Source organism: Bison bison, unplaced genomic scaffold (assembly GCF_000754665.1).
Source record: "Bison bison bison isolate TAMUID 2011002044 unplaced genomic scaffold, Bison_UMD1.0 scf7180017864248, whole genome shotgun sequence".
Lineage (NCBI taxonomy): Eukaryota > Metazoa > Chordata > Mammalia > Artiodactyla > Bovidae > Bison > Bison bison.
The window spans coordinates 893,472-914,244 of NW_011494820.1; the positions used below are offsets into that span (position 1 = coordinate 893,472).

The 20,773-nt window shown below is 50.2% G+C and overlaps 2 protein-coding genes across 2 annotated transcripts in view; one reads left to right on the plus strand and one right to left on the minus strand.

Moving 5' to 3' along the window:
- SNAP47 (synaptosomal-associated protein, 47kDa) overlaps positions 1-6,318 on the minus strand; it is a 67,015-nt gene extending 60,697 nt beyond the window's left edge. The window contains exon 1 of the mRNA XM_010847238.1: positions 6,094-6,318. Within this exon, the coding sequence (XP_010845540.1) occupies positions 6,094-6,228 (135 nt within the window). The 5' untranslated portion in view covers positions 6,229-6,318. The remainder of the gene's footprint in view (positions 1-6,093) is intronic.
- Positions 6,319-6,429: 111 nt separating this feature from the next.
- Positions 6,430-11,647, plus strand: JMJD4 (jumonji domain containing 4). The gene is made up of 6 exons (XM_010847239.1): positions 6,430-6,959; positions 7,188-7,353; positions 9,384-9,509; positions 9,810-10,077; positions 10,618-10,764; positions 11,210-11,647. Exons 1-6 carry the CDS (start codon positions 6,695-6,697, stop codon positions 11,513-11,515), a joined length of 1,278 nt encoding a protein of 425 aa, XP_010845541.1. The 5' UTR covers positions 6,430-6,694; the 3' UTR covers positions 11,516-11,647.
- The last annotated feature ends 9,126 nt before the right edge of the window (positions 11,648-20,773 follow it).

A 20,773-nucleotide genomic window follows, 5' to 3' on the forward strand; every position in this document is an offset into this window, starting at 1 on the left:
GGGGTGAAAAGCCTGTGCGCTGCCATGAAGAGCAGCCCCACCCCCCAGCACAACTAGAGAAAGCCCAGACATGGCAAGGGAGACTCAGTTTAGCCAAAAATAAGTAAATAATTTTTTTTTTTAATTGAAAGTCCGCTGACGGCTTGGCTAATACTTTCAGGAGTATTAGCATCTTCAAGTGTTTTCTCTGAGTGTCAATTCTGAGAAAGCAATAGCCTTAGGATCTACATATTTAAGGAGACATGAACCCAAGAATCCATCTTCTCAGCCAACATGATGATGAATGCCAGACCAACACTAAAAACACACTGAACAAACAAACTCATACTCCCAGCTCGGCAGGGCTCTGTAAACGATCCAGGAAATCCATGCTCTTATGTCACTGGAAAGCTAACGAAGATCTCCTCAGCTGTTTGAAACTCCTGACCTTCTGTACCAAAGACTGGTGTCATCTTCTTTGCGGGCTTTATCTGTGAGCTCCCTCCCAGGTCCTCCCGGCACATGCTAGGATTGTGAAGAAGCAGAAAGCAAGGGGCAGAGCAGTTGGGAGGGGGCCTTTCCTCTTAAACAGCAGTGCCCACTGGACAAAGGAACTGCAAAGCCAAAGGGTCTTCATCAGACCTTTCTCCCTAGAAAGAACATTTGCCCAAGCGCTCTGAAACAGACATAACACAGACTACAGAGCATCGCCTGACTGGGACGCAAGGGAGGTGCAGACCTTCAGCTTGTTATGCCATCCTTCCTGAGTTGTAAGGACCCTGGCAAGCCACCTGCATAGCCCGCTAGCACCGTCTTGCCGTGAGGCCTCTGCGCAGTCATTCAGATGTGAATAAGAGAAAAGATTTTTCTCTGAGAATTAGGGGACGACTAACCCCAACAATTTAACCATGTTTTTCAGTGTTTCCACATCCAAGACAAGGTGCCTCTGGCCTCAGTCACCAGTGTGCTCATAGCTCTGGTCAGGCTCCAGCTCTGAAACTGGCAGGACCTCATCCTTCTGACTGGAAACAGCCTCCCGCCACCTGGCCACCCTGTGCCCGCCATCAACCCCAAGAGAGCTGATGAGGGGCAGGAGCTTGTTTACTGCTCCTCCCCACACGTAAGAGATTGACTCAGCATGAAAACTGAGTTCACACTAACAAACCACCTGACCTGAGCCGTCATTCCTGAGCATGTACTCTGGGAGGTATTCCTTGAACACTGAGATTACGCACAAATCCCCCACAGAATTGTTGAGTCTGGCATTGCAGCATCCAAGGAACCATGCTGTGGTTCCAGTGCCAGCTCCATCACAAACTTAATGACTGTGGAAAAGTTATTTCACCTTCTGGGTCTCTGTTAACCATTAAAATCACTAAAAGACCCAAGGACGACAGCAGCTCTAAACTATTCTAAAACTCTCTAAAGAGAGAAAAGAGGAAAGAAAATTCAAGAGAAGAGCAAAAACACTTCTCTTTCCTGTAGTATATAAAAGAAATACGAGAAAAGTACTTAGGTTTGACGAATACCAAGGAAAAAGCAAAAGGAGAAACCTGTGGCCACAACTTTTCCTACAACAGATTTCCATGGCAGCCTTCCAATCAGACCAAAATAAATGACAATTAAGTGGAAGAGCCAAAGGAACAACATTCCTGTGTGCGTTAGCATGACCCCACAGACACCCTCCCTTTCCCTCCGTTAGGACTCGGATACCACACCTGTCCCTGGGTGTCCACCTTTCCTCTCTCCACGCACAGTTTGTGGGAAGCAGTGTCCCCACTCCCTCAAAGACCAGGTTCTAGTCCTCTTGATCCCAACCCCCTCCCTCTCCAGCAGCAGTAACTTCTCTGTCCCTTCACCACTAGGAGAGGGTATGCTTTTCCCCACCTCTAAGGGCCAAGTAGTAAATATTTTAGGCTTTGTGAGCAGATGGTCTCTGTTAAACTATTCTGCTGTTGCAGACTATAAGTAGCCAGACAATCCCCACAGTCCACTCACTGTTCCTCCAAGAGACTCCACATGCGGCCCTGTGCTTGGCCACCAGCCAGGAATGTCCCCCTCCAGACAGGCTCCTGTCCCCACTGCTCACGGACACTTCTCAGCCCAGGCCTCCAGGTGGCCAAATCTAATGCACACATCTGTTCTAAGCTCTGTCCAACACACCTGCCTACCTCCTGGGAGACATCATGTCTTGGATTCTTGGATACCATGCTCCCCTGGTCTCCCACCCCCTGGAGCCTGTTTTCAGTCTGCTCTGCTGGTTCTTCCTCTTCTACCTGACTGCTAAATGCTGGAATCACCAGGTCACAACCTTGGTCCTCTTAATCAATACTCGGTTCTTAAGTGAGTCAACACAGTTTCGTGACATTAAATATACCTTCCAGCTGTTGCCTGGCAAACTTTCCTGTCCAGCCCAGACTCTCTTGAGACGTGAGTACTGCCTGGGCATTTCCACCTGACCATCTAATAGACATTTCCAACTTAGCAAGCCCCTCCATCTGCTCCCGCATTTCAGTGAAGGTGTGCCAGGTGAGTTCTCATAGATTCCCTCTGCCTTACCCTCTCAATCCCTCAGCAAGTCCTGGCAGCCGTTTCTCACATCCGCCCTCTGTGCTGCCCCCCACCCCGACAGCTACAACTCTAGGCAATGTTGTCACCACTCTCCTGGACAACCTCCCAACTGACCTCCTTGTTTCATTCTGCCCCACCACTCATTCTTTACCCAGCAGCCAACGTGACAACCGTAAAACAAAATGAGAAAATATCGCTCTTCTACTGAAACCCTTCCCCGTGTACCTTGAGCAAAGTCACCAGCTAAGACAGGTAGGTTTTAGTAACCACAGCCACACCACCCAGCCCAGTAGAGACAGCCTCTCTCTGCTCCGTTCTTCAGGGCTCCCCACCTGCTGCTCTTTGGACTCTGAATGGCCAACTCCACCTCACTCTCCAGGTCTCTGTTCCAGTGGCATCCTTGCCTCTTCACCAACCACAGCACTCATGTTAACTCCAAAGAGCCTGTGAATGTGTTTACACGTTGACCAAGTGGGTCAAAACACTGGAGAAGGCAAACACTACAAGGAGGGTGCCTTGGGGACAATACTGGTGCAAAACAGCAACCCGGGAAATATGGGATGAGTGAACTACAAATCATACGATGTGAAAACACCAGCTGTGTCCACTGGGGACAGTCGTCTTCCTTCTATATGCTAAATTAGGTCCCCATTCTATGCTAAGTTCCTGGAGGCCTTCCTTGGTCCTCGCCTGCTGTAACCTGGAACCCACATCTCCAGTGAAAACACAACACACCTGCTGACCTATGGAGAGAGTTGAATTAGGGAGGGGAGGTCATGGCAAGACACCTCAAGAGTGTCTAAAAGTAACCCACACAGTGATGCTCTCGGGGAAGAAATGAGTGGTCACAGGGACTGAACTTACAACATCCTGCAGTTAGTATAATGGATCTCTTTTAGCACTTCCATCAGACCTGTGTCCTGGAGTAGACTCAGTATCAAGTAAACAGCCTATTTTTAGTTAATTTCCAATGTAACAGACCAAGCAGCATTTTACACACCTTCCAATAACTCCTGACCATAAGAAGGATTAGAGTCAGAACAGTGGGAGCAGTGTCTCCAGGCAGCAGCAGTCAGTCTTTTCCATTACCTTCACCTCCCGCTCCTCAGAGGCTCCCACTTTCAACCTGGGAGGTTTGGGGTGTTTCATGGCAATAACACAGCCTATTCACATGGCATGCACCATCTTCTTAACTTCTCAGAGCCGAGAACTAGGATTTTATGTTATTCCCACTGCCATTTCCTAAAACGCTAACTTTTAAACTCCCCTCCTGCTATTTTTCCTCTGGCCCTCTGTGGGGTCTGTCACTGGGATGTGATAAGGCATGCCATGCTCCCAGATCTGATTCAGGTCTGGGTGGAGCTCAGGAATGTGCATTCGCCACCAGTGCCCAGGTGATACCAGGGCTGTTGTCTAGGGGCCTTGGAGGAACACAGACCTGTGTTCCAGTCCCAGTCGTGTTCCCAATAGCTATGTCAGAAACTCATGCATACAATGGCAGTAATAGGGTCAACACTAGAGAGCCATCATACAAACTAGAGAAAATACAGGACAAAATACCTGGCCCAGGGCAAATGCTCGAGAAAGGAGACATTCTCTCCTACACTGAGCTACTCGTTCAGTTGCCCCAACAATCCTGGGAAGCATGGGGACCTGCTGGCCTAAAGCATCCCCTTACTTATAAAACTAAGTCGCAACCACAGAGCTTCAGAAGCTGGAATTCTGGAATTCTTCCCAGGCAATGTCTATCTGAACTCCATATTTCCCTTATAAGGCAAACTTTGAACCATATTTCCCAAATCTTTAGACAATTATGAACATTCTGCTGCCCATACTTTTCCTATTTGCCTTCCATACTCTGCACATACCACAACTAAAATCAAATAACTAAGGAACATCCAGTCAATATGTGGCAAAAAAAAAAAAAAAAAAACCTGACAACTGTTAATCTTTTTTAAAAAGTTAAAAGCAGCAAAAGCTTACATATGTAAATTCACTTACATATAAAATAGAAAGACAGACTGTGTGTATTTGTGTGTGTGTGTGTATGTGTACAGAGAGGGACATAGAGAAAAAAAAAAAACGAATGAATGAGTACATGCCTGGAAGGATACTCTATATCAAGAAATGAAAAAATGCTCATCTCTGGATGGAATTAAGGGTGACTCTTTTTCTCCATTTTAACTTCTAAAGGCATTCTAATTTTCTGCCCAGCACTGGCCCAATGAAGAATTCCACAGCTTGACCATGTGAGGCACAATAAGACAGACTGGGAAAAGCGCCCAGTGCACAATCACACAGCCCCTCACACTGCTCTGCTCGCCACAAACTCTCCACCACCTGTCCCCTTCTACCCACATTCTCAGCTCCCACTTTAGACCCCTCCTCTACCTGGACTTCAGACTCTCCCTAACTCACTTTCTTCCTAGTCCTCCCCTCTGCCTTACCCCACTTCTGGTCCTTGCTGTTCTCCTGCATAAGCTTTAACCCCCCTGGGAAGAGTCTCCACCCCCAAACCCCTCTCCAAAGCTCAGAGCCCCAATATCCCCAGAGTCTCCCTTATGCCACCTATAAGGATAAACAAGGTTACATCTTCACTGTTCAATAAAGGGGAAGAAGCTGCCCCTTCTCTACCCTTTGAGTGTTTCTTTTGGTCAGGAATGAAAGAAACTCAGTGTTCAGATTTTACAGGGCACAGTCACCACCTGCTGACTCAGAGTTGTAAATAAACAGGGACCTCCAGAACCCAGGCAGGAGTCTCCTGTCAGGCACAGACTACACAGGTGCATCTATTTTTCCCTCGAGGCTATGACAGAGGTCTTCACAATTCTTTCTCTGCTTTTTGTGTGTGAAATGTGTGAAGTTCTGCCCAACTCTACTCTCTTGCAGATGCCTTAAATGTATGTAATCTGCTCACACAGCAATGAAACTGTTTTCTTCTCTCCATATTGATACGGGTAGATTTGAGTTGGAAGGACATGTATTTCTCCAACATGCTGAGACCCTGACGTGTCATCCCCACTCAAGTCCCCCTTTTTTGTCCCTCATTTCAGGTCTGCTGGTGTGCACAGCCTCGTATCTCCACACTTGAACCCCCACACCTTCACTTCAGACCCTCGCTATTCCCCCAGCATCTCCTCCAGGTTCCCACCACCCCCTCCAGGTCCCATCATCCTATCTTGGTCTACACATCCCCTCCACGTTCTCAGCATCGCCCTAGGCCCTCAGCACTCCCCTAACCCCTAGCATCCCCACCAGGTCCCACCATCACCGGCAAATTACAGCATTCCTTCCAAGTCCCCATCATCTCCCAAGGCCTCTCCATCCCCTCCAGGTCCCCAGCATCCCTTGAAGACCCCCAGCATCCCTCAGATCCCACCTCTGGCCCTTGTACCTCTTTGTTAGCCCTGCCCACATCCCATCAACCTTCCGCAGTCCTTGAAGGTTGAGGAAGGAAAGAAGAGTCCTTGCCTCGCTGGTAGCGTCAGGGGGCATTATGCCGTAAGGGCACAAGCCCAGCTGCAGACTGGAGACACCGCTTACCTGAGTCGCTGGGAAGACGAGAAAACAGCGAGACTCGGGGCCGGCACCGTTCGACAACCTCTGAGGCCCTGGGGTACCCGAAGCTGGGTCGAAGCCGCTGCAGGCCGTTCCAGTACCGGGCGCGGGCCGCAGCATGAAGCGAGCATGCGCGCAGGGCCTGGCTCGCCGTGTTTCAGGCTCCGGCAGGAACTCCGAGTGCAGACTCTTGGTTCCGCTTGACTGCTCTGGGACTACCGCGGGCTCTGCTGTCTGTACCTCGCGGGTTTCTCTCTGGCCGGCTGTGGGCTGTGAGCCACGGACGCCCAGAGGGTTTACTCCGGAAGCAGTTTTAGCAAACACTTCCTTTTTCTTCTCCCAGTTTAAAGAGCAGAGACGTAGGAATGCCCAAGTGGGATTCCGGGCTTCCGCCCTTCGCGGGTCCGCGGCCGGGAGACTTCACCGCTGTTTCCATCATCCGTACCAGCCCCTCTGTCCCCGCTGCTCCTTCGACATCCCCCGAGCCCTGCCCCGTTCCCAGCAGCCCTCCAGACTCCCCGTCCCCCGGCGGCAGACTCCCAGCCCAGGTTTCCCTGCACCCCACGGACGCAGAACCTGGCCCGGGATGGACAGGGAGACGCGCGTGTTCGCCGAGAGCCACTTCAGAGGCCTCGAGGGGCGTCTCCCCAGCAGGGTTTGTCCGAAACTGGACCGCGTGGACTTCATCGAGAAGCCGGACTCCTTTTCCTACGCCGACTTTTTCAAGGGCTACCTGCTCCCCAACTTGCCCTGTGTTTTTTCCAGCGCCTTCACCGAGGACTGGGGCAGCAGGAGGCTCTGGGTGACACCCAGCGGAAAGCCCAACTTCGATTATCTGCTTCAGAACTATGGTAAGGACTGGGCAGGAACACCCTGGAGTGCAAGGACAGGCCTTGACTCTGACCTGAGTCAGACTGTGAGGGCGGAGATGAGGAGAGCCAGAGAGGGCTTGAGGGAGGCAGGGCATGAGAATTCACTGAAGACAGTGTAGCAGTGAATTGGAGGGCGGACAGGGTCAGGGAGGATGGACAGGCTGGAGGACTCTCAGAAAAGTCTTGTGCCTGACCCTTTGCTTTCAGGAGACGTGGTTGTACCTGTCGCAAACTGTGGGGTCCAGGAATACAACTCCAACCCCAAAGAACACATGCCCCTCAGAGACTACATCAGCTACTGGAAAGAGTACATTCAGGCAAACTACTCCTCTTCACGGGGCTGTTTATATCTCAAAGACTGGCATCTGTGCAGGTAAAGGGGCCTGGAATACTGGCCACAGCACTGCTTCTCAGTTCTGAGTGAGCCCTGGCTGCACGCAGAGGAACTGGGCTATAACCCATTTAGGAATTTAACGTGATCTCTTCAGTGGTTCAAAGTGTCATTCTCTCCAGTCATGGCCATCTCACTATGCCATCACAGGCTTGCCTGCTGTGAAGAATGTGGGCCTGGCAGAGGCCCATATGGCTGTGGTTACCCACCTCTTCGTTGTCAGTTTTGCCCAGAACCTTCCTTGTCAGCTTCACCGCCATCTAACTGGCAGCACCCAGCCTTTGCCTGTCTTCTCAGGCGTCCTGGGACCAGCCTCCCGTGTCCAAACCTACTTCCCTAGGTCAGGCCTCTTACCATTCACCTTGGTTGCTGCCAACCTCCAGACTGCCCTGCCTCAGGTACTGGACTCCACTGGTAGGCTCACTGAAGTCCAAATGAGCTTTCCAGCAGGACTGTGTCCCTCCCGTTTAAAAATCTCCATCACTAACAAGCAATGGCAACTGTTTAATGTGGCCTTCCAAGGTCTGTCCCCACCCACTGCATACTTCTTCCACCTGGAGAGCTCAAAGGATGTTGTCCTGAGAAACATCTCGCTCATGTGGGCAATCCCACCCATTCTGTGGTGATCCCATTCTCTGAGGTGGTCCTCGGGTTTTGTAGCCATTTCTCCTGCCAGGGTTATGCTTTTCACAAGCAGAGAAGGGGTCCTACCCAGATCCCCACTCTCTGGCACAGGGCCTTGGCACAGAGTAGGTGCTCATTTAATAAATGAGTGAACAATCGAGTTCTTGTTTCACTGACGCAGGAATTAAGACTCAAAAAAAAAAAAAAATGAATTCAGGCCCTTGTGATTCCCAAGAGCAGTCCAAGAGTACATGAAAGGCATCAGCAGCATCCTGCTCACAGCTTGCCTTGGTACTAGCTGCCACACAGTTTCTTACCTGGCAGATAGAAGCTAAGATGCAACCAAACTCTGGCTTTGGCCTCAGGGATTCATATTCCAGCAGCCCAGATGGACTCATAGACTCAGACGCTCATGTCCTGTGAATTTGTGCTTCAGATAAGCAATGAGTGGTTTTTACATACTTACCCTAGAAGCTTGTTCACTGTTTATTTGAAATTCAGTTTTGATAGAGTGTCTTGCGTTTTCCTGGGCAACCCAAAACTAAAAAGAGCAGAGGAAGACCTGCATCAGGTAGGCAGGGGTAGCCACAGGGGAGATAATGTCTGAGCAGGGTTTTGAAGGGCAAGCAGGTGTCTGTTCGTGTACAGAGGCATGGCAGCGGAGGAATCTGCACGGTGTTGGGGAGACTACCCGTGGTGTGGCACCACTAAGGCTGTACCCTGGCATGGCCCTGACCGACAGTGTTGTGTGACCGTGTAGATAGATGCGCACTCTCCCTTGGGCTGGTTTGGAATGTTCCTCTACTTGGGATCCCATCGGTTGGGCTGTGGGGGTGAACCAGGAGAGTGAGGGATTGAGAAACAAAGCAGAAAGGAGCTTGGTGTACCTGGGCTGTCCTCATGGCTGGGCTTATGGCTTTGAATCTGCTTGATGGTCCGGGTCACTGGTGTGGGTAAAAAAGTGGAAGCGCGCAAACTCGGGAAGCCGTCATGATGCAAGTGACGCATTTATAACGCCAGCTCAGCCAGAGGCTGAGATCCTGGAATGGGTGTGCAAGGGGCCCTAAACATCTAGGTTACTGCCTGTACAAGTTATCTAGGTTCTGTCATAGCACCCCCAAAGCCATTTTATCTGCTTACATCTCTGGTTCAGTCATTTGGGCAGGGATCAGCTAGGGTCACTCGGGGCTGTAGTCATCTGGTGGCAGGGCTATGGCTGGATGGTCTGAGGTGGCCACACTCCTGGTGGTTGGTGCTGACTCCAGAAGGCAGGTCAGGGTCATTCACATAATTTCAAAACTCTCATGATATTTCATGTACTCAGGATGTGGGTGCTGGGAGGTTGGCTTGTAGCCACTTATGCTGCAGCTTCATGCCACTTTCTAAAGGGACTTCTTGGCAGAAGGCGTGTTCACCCTGCCCATATACTTCTCATCTGACTGGCTCAACGAGTACTGGGACGCGCTAGACGTGGATGACTACCGCTTCGTTTACATGGGGCCCACCGGCACTTGGTAACTGCCTGTCTGCTCCCGTCCGCCATCCTACACCCCTGTCCCGGTCACTCCTGAACCTTCCTGTTGGTCTGTTGGCTCTTGCCCAGAGCCTCTCAGAGATCCCTGTTAGCCAAATGGAAAGAGCTCCTACACCTCCTTTGTGATGTTCCGGGGTTGGGGAGGTTTGGCCCTCCCACCTGGCTCACAGGCCAGGTGTGAGAACTGGGGACCACTGAGGCCTCTGAGCCTGGCCAGTCTATTCAGAAGAGGCATAGCCCACACCCAAGCCACATGGCACCAACAGGAGCTCTTGCACAGGTCGCCGTTCCATGCTGACGTTTTCCGCTCCTTCAGCTGGTCCGTCAACATCTGCGGGAGGAAAAAGTGGTTCTTCTTCCCACCAGGGCAAGAAGAAGCCCTGCGGGATTGCCACGGTGGCCTGCCCTACGATGTGACCTCCCCCACCCTCCTGGATAGCCGCCTACACCCCATGCGAGATCGCTGTGGCCCACCACTGGAGGTCACGCAGGAGGCAGGCGAGATGGTGTTTGTGCCCAGTGGGTGGCACCACCAAGTCCACAACCTGGTAGGATGGCACGCCACACCCCACGACCTATGGCCCGGGCGGGTCAGGGAAACAGGCCACGGTACTACACTGGGCTAACTCTTACCCCGACTCAGCTGAGCACTTTGGCCTGCCAGCAGCTCTCCTTGCCTTCAGCACCTTCCTGAATGCGTTCCTGCAGAGTGGGCAGGGAGAGCCTGGGTATGGGAGGGGGCAGGCCATGGGCAAGACTGGTGCTGCACGTAGCCATGTTGGTTCCCGCACGCAGCGCTGCTGACGGCCCCCAGCCTCTTTGCCTCCCTTACATGTTACTTTCTTGGGTGACAGTGGGCAAGGGATCCACACACGTGGGGTTGTCCCAGCCTTTGGGGAGCCCCACTATGGGTTAATAATTGTGGATTAGGATGATCCCAGCCCCAGCTCCCTCTTCTCTGCCAGCGCCCACTGGGAGATAGGAGTGGCTCTTCCCAGCTGAGGAAGTCTGAGCGGATCTCAAGACAGGGGGAGGGGGCAGTGCCCCCTGTGGGATCATGAGGACAGCCTGCGCCCTGCCCCTTCCAGGAGGACACCATCTCCATCAACCACAACTGGGTCAACGGCTGTAACCTGGCCAATATGTGGCACTTCCTGCAGCAGGAGCTCAGTGCTGTGCAGCAAGAGGTCATTGAGTGGAGGGACACCATGCCTGACTGGCATCACCACTGCCAGGTGGGACAACTGGTCTGAGCAGTAGTGGGGCACGGGCTGAGTGAGGCTCGCCACAGCTGTGTAGGAGTAGGAGGTGGGTAGGGGCCTACCTGGGCCAGGGCCACAGTCGGGGCAAGAATATGCTCACTAGGCCAAGGCCTCAGTCGGGGAAAGGTATGGGAAAAACCCCGGGACAGCCTGCAATCTGAAGGGAGGTGTGGTCTCTGAGGTCGGAGCTGCAGTCTTAGGGGCCCAGTGGCAACTAGGACTACCTATGTGAGTAAGGGTCTGGGCTTCCAGGCTGCAGGACTCAGACCCCTTTGATCACTGGCCGACCCCCAGGTGTGTCTCAAGGACTGGACTGTGTGTCAGGGCCCTTTGTAGCCTAGACTCAGTATAGGGTCAACAGAGCTTGCCCAGAGCTATGAGTGAGCAGCAGCTCACTGGCTGTTTCTTTCTGACCCAGGTCATCATGAAGTCCTGCTCTGGGATTAATTTCGAAGAATTTTATCACTTCCTGAAGATCATTGCTGAAAGGAGGCTTCTCCTCCTTGCGAAGGGGATGAGCCCTGGCCAGGTGGAGGGTGGCGAGGACACTGGGTTGGGCCCCCAGCAGGCCGCATTTGACATTGGCCGCATAGCTGAGGTGCTGGAGTCCGTGGTGGCCCACCCTGACTTCCAGAGGGTGGATCCTAGTACATTCTCACCACGGCCAGAGGTACTACTGCGACAGCTGGAAGAGGCTGTAGCTGCCACCACATCCCTTTACTGAGTGCTCTGAGGACTGGGTGAAGCACGTCTCTGGGGGACGCTGGAGGCACCAGTGTGGAAGGCAGTCATCCTGCTCCAGGATCCCTTCTGGAAATAAAGCTCTGCCCTCCTGTGTGGCCTGGGACTTGTCACCTCCCCGTTGAATTGTCACTTCAGTGTCCCAGGCACAGATCCTGCTCTTAGGGGTCTGGTATGTCCTGGCTCTCTTTTGGCATCCCTGGGGCCCTGACGCCTGTCCAGAAGGTCCAGGCCCCTTGTCCTTGTGAGGCTCAGCCAGGACTGGGAACTGGATCTTGTGAGGGGGTGCATGGGGAAGTGTTGGTCATTTGGACCCAGGGCAAGGAGGTTAGGAATGTGCTGGGGACTCAGGAGTGGGGGTGGCATATGGCCAGGTTTTCTTCCCCCTTCTTCCCCCGACCAGCCTTCCCTCAGCAAAGGCTAGCACCCATGCTGACAGCCTCCCATCCTCAGCAGTGCAGGGCCCCCTCTGCAGTAGCACCACATCCCTGCATGAGTCCACACATCTCCCACTAGAAGAGGGTTCTCAGTGTAGGGTAGAGACTGAGGCCCAAGGCAGACCCAAGATCCAAGGCCTATGTCTCCATCCCACATTGGAATCACTTTAAATAGAGCGTTCCTTCCCTCTTCTGGCCTTTGACCCTCTTTTCCCCAGCAGGATCCTGAGCTGTCTATTAGTCAGAGCTCCAGGCCTCATGTGCTATCCTTCATGCAGGTCTCCCAGATGTCATAGGTACATCATTCAGGTGCTCTTTGGGCCCTGGCAATAGGGCAAGGCAAAGTCTGTCCCCCTCCTGCTTGCTACAGCAATACCTTTCCCCTGCAGAGACTCTGAGGTCACCCTTGTAGCTGCACACCCAGTGAGGCAGAATGCCTTGTCTGAGGTCTCCCTGCGGGCCAGGTAGGGCCCAGAGGCCAGCTGGAGCCTGGGTCTCTTCCACACCTCATACACCATCCACCTTCAACTCATTGCACACCCACTATTGGCCATCTAAAGTCACTTTGCAAACTAATTCAACAGCCACTCTTTGTGCACTCATTCTGCCCTGTCCAGAATTTATCATTACACTCTTTTCACACTTATCTGTACCATCCAGTTTCCACTTGTTGCACACCTATATTATATGCAGTAGTCACAGTTTTCAGGATTCTCCACAGAAATGGAACCAATAGAATATATGTAGAAAAAGAGGTATTAAGGGCTGGTGAGTGTGGAATTTGCATGATAGGCTGCAGATCCAGGGAAGAGCTGACATTGCAGTTTTGAGTCTAGAGGCTGGAAATTCAGGCAGGGCTTCTGTGATCCAATCTACAGGCAGAATTGCCTTTTTGGGAAACCTAGGTCCTTTGCTAGTAAGATCTTAAACTGATTTAATGAGGTCTACCCACATTTTGGAGGGTCATCTGCTTAAAATCTCTTGAGTTGAATGTTAATCACATTTTAAAAATGCCTTCACAGCAACATCCAGACACTAGCATTTAGCCAAATAACTGCACCATGACCTAACCACACTGGCACATAAAATGGACCATTGCAGTCACTCCTTACATATTCACTGGTCACTCTGCTTCATCCAGTGCCCCGTTCTTACATGCCCACTCAGACTCACCAATATCTCCTTGCACACTCACTGTGTAATTAAAAAGCCGGTGACTGTCATTTCCAGGTCATTTTGCACATCTACTTGCCGTCTGGAGTCACTGCATACTCTCCCTGTGCAGTTCACCAACCAGTCTACGCGTGTGTGTCCCACTTTCACTCCAGCACACTCCTGTAGCATTAACAATCGCTCCTCCCATGCTCACCATCAGATTTTCTATTCTCACACACTACTGTGTGCTAGTCTATAAAGTTATTGCACACACACTGTGCAAGACTGCCCGCACACTGGGGCCAGGTTATCAACTGCCCCCCATGCTCCTCACTCTTCCAGCTTCCCCTTCTACACAGCCAGTGTGTGCCATTTAACAGTGCTTGCACACTCACTGCAAAACAACTACTCCACATTTCTGTGAATTTATCTGTCTTTCCTTGCACATTAGTTCTGCACCATCCACATCCATCAATAGTCAACTCCGTTATGGTCGTTATGTATAGTTCAACCATCAGACGTAGGGTGAGCTCTATCTTGCTCATCCTATGTCTTCCTGCACTCCGACTTGCATTCAACAGTCACTTGCGCGAATCCTTGAGGGCCTGGCAGCGGTGAGCCCTACTGTGTGTCTGAGTGACAGAACCATCAGGAAGGAAAAGGTAACTCAGAATTGCCCCACAATTCATCTGTTTCTTGCCTTTAAAGGCTATATATTCAGGGGAGGGTATTGAAAATACGTGACAGTATAGTCTGAAGGCTGTGTAGGATCCCAGGAGCTCCCTCACTGTGCCTGACATTAACTCTTTAGTTTCCAATCCTAGGAGAAGCCTCAGGAGGGCACTCAGGTGAGGGCAGGGCAATGTGTGTTTCCCATCCAGGTTGGAAGCAGTCTAGTGTTTAATTGGCAGAGCTGTGTCTGTGCTGTCCATGGATTGTTGGTCCTGGTGGTATACCTTCTCCCTGCCTATCAGGCTGCATCTTGGAGCCCTTCCTACAGGAAAGGTTGACATCTCCATGACATAACCAAGCCCCAGACAGAGAAGAGTGGCCATTGGTGTGCCTGATAGGGGCCTGGGGACCATCTAGGACATTTCTGCGTTAAAAGTTTGCAGGGCACTGCAGGGATGCTGGGAATCCTTGTACACAGGCAGCACGAGTGCTGGTAGAATGACATCACAAATCTTTCCCTGGAAAAGAAATAAGCAGGGAAAGGAATCCTGAGGTCAGAGGAGTATTCCAATTTATGTGAAGTACTGATCTTGGGAAAGTGGGGTGATGGAAAATCTTGCCTGCCCTCAGTTTGTTTCCTAATAACCTTCCTCTGCCTTCTTCTTTTCCATGTTGTATGTTTTCTCTTTTTCACAAGTTTCTCCACTTAGGGCTTACAGAATTGCAGAGTTTGACCAACAGTTTCCCAATTGGTGGTCAAAAGATATCTCAATAACAGAAGCAGAAAGCTCTCCCTCCATAATGTAGAAATCAGCCGTTGTCCTGGGGTAGGAAGTGATCCTGGCAAGAGTTAACTTTTAAGGATGCCCACATTTCAGTGGTTGTTGATATGCCTGTGAAAATACCTTCAGCTTCCAAATTCCCTAAGTTCTGAGGGGCTATCTCAGCTCCTTGTCCAGTTTAATGATACTGAAACAAACATCTCTGTGAAAGATGGATGTGGATACGTCCTTCAGAGAAGAATAACTGATGCTTCTTTCTTCCACATACAATAAACTGATGGCCTTGCAAGACTTACTGAATGAGGAATGAGAGTGTCTGTCTCTTTTTAAACACAAAAAATGAAAGAATCACAACTCCTAGGCTGTAGTAGAAAATGGGATTTTAGTACAATATTCAAGTGCAGCTTTGGCTATTTACAACAATAGTAAACTTTTTTTTTTCACCTTTTATACAAAAAAAGCAGTTACTCTCTTACCTCTGAAATCTTCCCACTGACCCCTTCTCCTGTGGTCTCATAAGTCCTTGGTGCTTGGCACTTGCAGTGGCACCAGACAACATCAGTGGGATGAAGATGAAGAGCAAGATATGTGAAGTGGGGTCTCTCCTCTACTGGGGAAGGGAAGTGGGTAAGACTGTCACTCTCAGTTGGCCTTGATGATAGAATCTCTGAGATTCCTTCTAGCCTGAGAAAGTGGTGGGAGGTAGGACCAGGATCCCTGGGAAGGTCATAGGCAGGTGCTGTGAGACAGGAGAGAACTGCAGTCATCTGACCCAGTGGGTGAATGGGGTTCTGGGCAGCCTGTGAGCACAGCTGGCAGTGAGTGGTACCTGTGAAGGCCACTGTACAGAGGGCAGTATCTGGCAGCAGCAGGCAGGGCACTGTGCCCATTGGCAGTGCTCAGCTAAAGTTAACTAGCCTTCTGGTTCCCAGAGAGCAGAAGGCACCTAAGGCAGTAAAACCTGTGGGAGGCCAGGTTAGCCTGTGAACCGCCCAGCCAGAAAACAGGTTCAGTTGATGAAACAAGCCTGGGGGTGGCCTGGGCTGTCAGGTTTTAGCATGGTGTCTGGTTGACCTGGGCCACTTCAGTCTGGAAGTCTTTAATTCACTCTGGAGAGGGTGATCCTGAGGCTGGCTACTGTCAGGAGTCAGAAGATGCCCTTTGTGAACCAGAGAAAGAGCAAAGTAAGGCTAAAAACTTAAGAGCAGAGATGAATATAATAAGAGAACAACATAACAATGGAGAAAATCAACAAACTAAAAATTGTTTATCTGGAGAAATGAAAAAATTGACAAACATTTAGATAAATTGACTAAGAAAAATGTAGAGAAGGCTCAGCTAAAGTCAGAAACAAAGTTTGGGGTTACCCAGAATGACCCTGGGTGTCCCATCCCTGCTGCTGTTGCTTTGTTGAGTGCAGTGGGTACAGCCCATCCCACTGGTAAAGTCAGTGCTCTAACTATAATCCAGACAAGAAACCAGAGAACAAAACACAATTTTGGATGTCATCAGACAGTGGTTCCCTGGGCCCTTAACGGGGCAGAGGAGTGGGACATGCAGACTCCAGGAGTGGTGAGGACCTCAATCCTCCCTTGTCTCCGTATTAGCTTCCTCTGGCCCTGGATGTCCAGTTCACTCATGAGACCTCACCAAGCCTGGACAGTAAACCTAACTCTACTTCCAAATGAGGACCCCAAGCCTCCAGCAAAGATGGTCATGTCTCTGGACTAAACTATGTTATGAATTATATCTGGTCCTCGATCACCCATGCTCTCAAGCTATTCTGCTTGGAGGATTGCCAGTGTCCTCAGCACAGTGGACCATCAATGGAGGACCAAGTCCAAAAGATACTTCTCTTGGAAGTGGAACTCTTGGGATCACTCCATGCACCCAACTTATAGAGGAGGAAACTAAAGATTTCTGTAGCCCCCTCCACACTAAGGGATTTTGCTCAGATGCCTATATCAGTAGACACAAGACCCCAGCAACAAGAGTTCCAGGTGCCTATATCAGTAGACACAAGACCCCAGGCACTGTCCTGTCTAGGATGCTCTACAGGTATCCCATTCCAGAACCCTGGGGGACCTCTGCCTATCAGCCTGGTATCACTCCCCCTCCCCATGCTGTGGGCCTGTGGACATGCTGCTAGGAGATTAAATGTCCCTACCCTGTAAGAGAGCTTCCCCCACCCTCTTTTTCCTCTTACCACCTTCAGGTGTCTACTCTTCCTCTGCCCCCCATACTTATGGTGCCCACCTGGAAGTCTCTGTGTGTATTGGAAGGATACTTGAAGGAATATGGCCCATTAAGGAGAGGGTGAACAGGAATCCACCAGATTCCTATTGAATTTCATTCTTAAAACATAACCCATGGGAGTGGTTGACTAAGGGTATCAGGATAAGAGTTGGGCGTAAGAGGTTGGGATTAGGGATCAAGTGTAGGACATTAGAGTCAGGGTCAGTATTGAAATCTGGATCAAGATTGAGATCTGAGATTAAGATTTGAGTTTGTGTTTGTGCTTGGGTTTCAGTTTGTAATTGGGTTAAGGGGGTCAGGGTCAGGATGTAGGTTAGGGTCAGAATTAAGAATAGTGTCAGGGTCAGGATCAGGTTTTGGCTTTGAGCCTAGGGTTAGGATCAGGATAAGAATCAAAGTTTGGATTAGGTTTTAGATTTGGGGATGGATTGGGGGTTAGGGATTTGAATTAGGGTCAGGGTTAGGTTTAGAAACAATTTTAAGTCTCTATAAACACTTCACACATTACAGAATATCACTTCCATTAACAAAACACTGTTTGGAACACAGCTTCTAAGTAGCTTCTAGAAACACCTTTATTTCAAGTCCCTTAAATCTTCACTACAGGCATTATAGAATAGGTGACACTTCCATTTACTGATGGAACACTATACCGATTGCAGATTTCAGTGACTGTTTAAAAACCATTTCAAGTCTCAAACATTTCACCACATGCATTACAAAATGGGTATTATTTTATTCATTGAAAGAACGCTGTGCTGAAGGCACCTTGCAAGTAGCTTGTAAGAAACATCTTTATTTCCAGCCAAGGTCAATCTGAGACAACTGTTACAGAAGTTAATTGAATGGCAACTCAGAATCTGAGGACAAGTCACTGATACCTCAGACAGACAGCTAGTCAACCCAGAAGGTAGGCATCCTAGGCCAAGGCCAAGGCTGAAACACTTTAGAAAGACAGGTGACTGAGCTAGTAGCCAGGTGCTTAAGGCCAAGTCCAGGATGATCGGGTTAGACAAAAGGTCAACACGGCAGCTTAATGCCTAAGGCCAACTCCAGGACTCCTGTGAAGGACAGCTGGTCTGGCACTTTAGTATTAGAGGTCAAGTTTAGGATGCCTGAGACTTTATAGAGGTTGTTGACATGGCAGCCTGACACAAGAGACCAAGTCTGGGACACCCTGGAAAGGGCTGGCCAACCCAGCAACCTGGTGGCCAAGGCTAAGTTTGGGTGCCCAGGATGAACAGCTCTTCAAACCAGAAGACTAATACCCAAATCCAAGTCTGGGAGGCCTGGGGAAAACAATTGGTAGACACAGCAGCTCAGTGCCCAAGGGCAAGTCTAGAACACCTAGGACAAAGAGCTGGATGATCGAGCACCCAAGATCAAGTCTGAGAGGCCCAAGACATACAGATGATCAACTAAAATCTGGCACTAGAGGCCAAGTCCAGGACACTGGTTGACCAACAGTACAATGTCCAAGGGTAAGTTCAGGAAACCTGAGATACCAGTGATAGATTGACCTGGCAGCTCAGTGCCCAAAGCAAAGTCTGGAACCTTCCAAGGCACATGAGACATCCACGATGAATAACAAGTCAACCCAGCAGCCCAGTGCCTGATGTCAAGTCTGGGATTCCTAGGATTGTCAGCTGGTTTACTTGACAGTCTAGTACGCTAGGCCAAGTCTGAGTACTAGACATGGGATGCCTGGGATTCTTATGTGGTTGATCCAGAAACTTGACACTTGAGGCCAAATCCAAGATGCCCAACAAGACAGCTAGTTACTTGGCAGAGTGGTACCTGAGACCAATTTTGGGATACCTGGGTCAAAGAGTTGGTGGGCCTTCCAGCCTGACACCAGAGGTCAATCTGAAATGGACACTTGACTGACCTGGAAGCTTGGAATCCAAGGCCAAGCTCAGGTCACCTGGGATGAATAATTGGACAGTTCAGTAGCCTGGTGCCAAGTTCCTGAATGAACAGCTAGTTGACTTGGCTACCATCCCCCAAGGTCAAGCCTGGCTCTTCTAGAATGAATATTTGGTCACCCCAGCACCCAAGGCAAAGTCTGGGATGTCTGAAAAGGACATCCCAGCTGATTGACTCTGCAACTTGGAGCCTTAAGACTAAATCTGGGACATGCCTGAAATAAACAACTTGTCAGTCAGGCAGTCTGGCAAGCAAAGCCAACTCTGGGCCACCCCAGACAGCTGGTCAACTCAGAAGCTCAGTGCTTGAGGCATAGTCCAGAAAACCTTGGACTGACAGTCAGTTGACCCAGCATTGCAACCATGGAGATCAAATCAGGGACCTCCATAAGGGACAGCTAGTCAACATAGTAGGTTAACACCCTAAGCCAAGGCTTGTTGTTGTTCAGTTGCCCAGTTAAGTCCAACTCTTTGTGACTCCATGGACTACAGCACTCCCTGTCCCTCACCATCTCCTAGTTTGCCCAAGTTCCTGTCCATTACATTGATGATGCCATCCAGCCATCTCTCCTCTGATGCCCTCTTCTCCTTCTTCCTTCAATCTTTCCCAGAATCAGAGTCTTTTCCAATAAGACAGCTGTTCGATCAGGTGACCAAAATATTGGCCAAGGCTGGGACCTTACAAATAGACAGCAGGTTGACTTGGCAGCTCAGTGTTTGAGGCCAGTCAGTGATGCATGGACATCACTAAGTTGGACAGATGTTAAACCCACAAGCCTGATGCTAAAGGCCAAGTCAAGGATGCCTGAGATGAACAGCTGGTCACCCCAGCACCCTGGCATTCAAGACCAAAACTGGGAAACCCTGGACAGACAGCTGTTTGACCCAGCAGGCCATGTCTGGGATGCCACAAATTAACAGCTGGTGGACCCAGAAGCCTAATGTATGAGGCTAAGTCTATGACATCCTGGGTCAGATAGGTGGATGATGTGGCAGACCAATGCTAGAGGCCAAGTCTTGGATCCTGGAGGAACAGATGGTCAACCTGACAGCCAGTGCCAGAGGCCAAGTCATCTAGGGGTAGACAGTTGGTTGACCTGGCAGACAGATGCCAAATGCGATATTTGGGAACCCCCAAATGGACAGCTGGTTGACCTGGTAGCCCACTGAGAAACCAAATCCAGGATCCTCTGAACAGATAGCTGGTTGACTAGGCAACCCACTCTTCATGGCCAAGTCTGAGACAACCAAGATGCCTAGGACACAGTTGATACAGCAACCTGACACTGGAAAACAGATATAAAAAGGCTAGAATGTTTGGGATGGACAGCCAATAGAGTCAGTAACTCAATGCTGGTAGTCAATTCTTGGATGCCTTGGAGAGTAAGCTAGTCAACTCAATACTCTTGCCACCCAAAGCCAAGTCTAGGATGCCAGAGGTTGACAGCTGGTGAACCCCAAGACCTGGTGGACAAGGCCAAGTTTCATGATACCCCCAAACTGATAAGTGGTCAATCTGAAATCCTAGCAACCAAGGCCAAGTCTGGGAAATTGGGACACCCTAGACTAATATCTTGGAGAAGGCGATGGCACCCCACTCCAGTACTCTTGCCTGGAAAATCCCATGGATGGAGGAGCCTGGAAGGCTGCAGTCCATGGGGTCGCTGAGGGTCGCACACGACTGAGCGACTTCTCTTTCACTTTTTACTTTCATGCATTGGAGAAGGAAATGGCAACCCACTCCAGTGTTCTTGTCTGGAGAATCCCAGGGACGGGGGAGCCTGGTGGGCAGCCTTCTATGGGGTCACACAGAGTCGGACATGACTGAAGCAACTTAGCAGCAGCAGCAGACTAATATCTTCAAGAAAATTAGAGATACCAAGGGAACATTTCATGCAAATATGGGCTCAATAAAGGACACAAATGTTATGGACCTAACAAAAGCAGAAGATATTAAGAAGAGGTGGCAAGAATACACAGAAGAACTGTACGAAAAAGATCTTCATGACCCAGA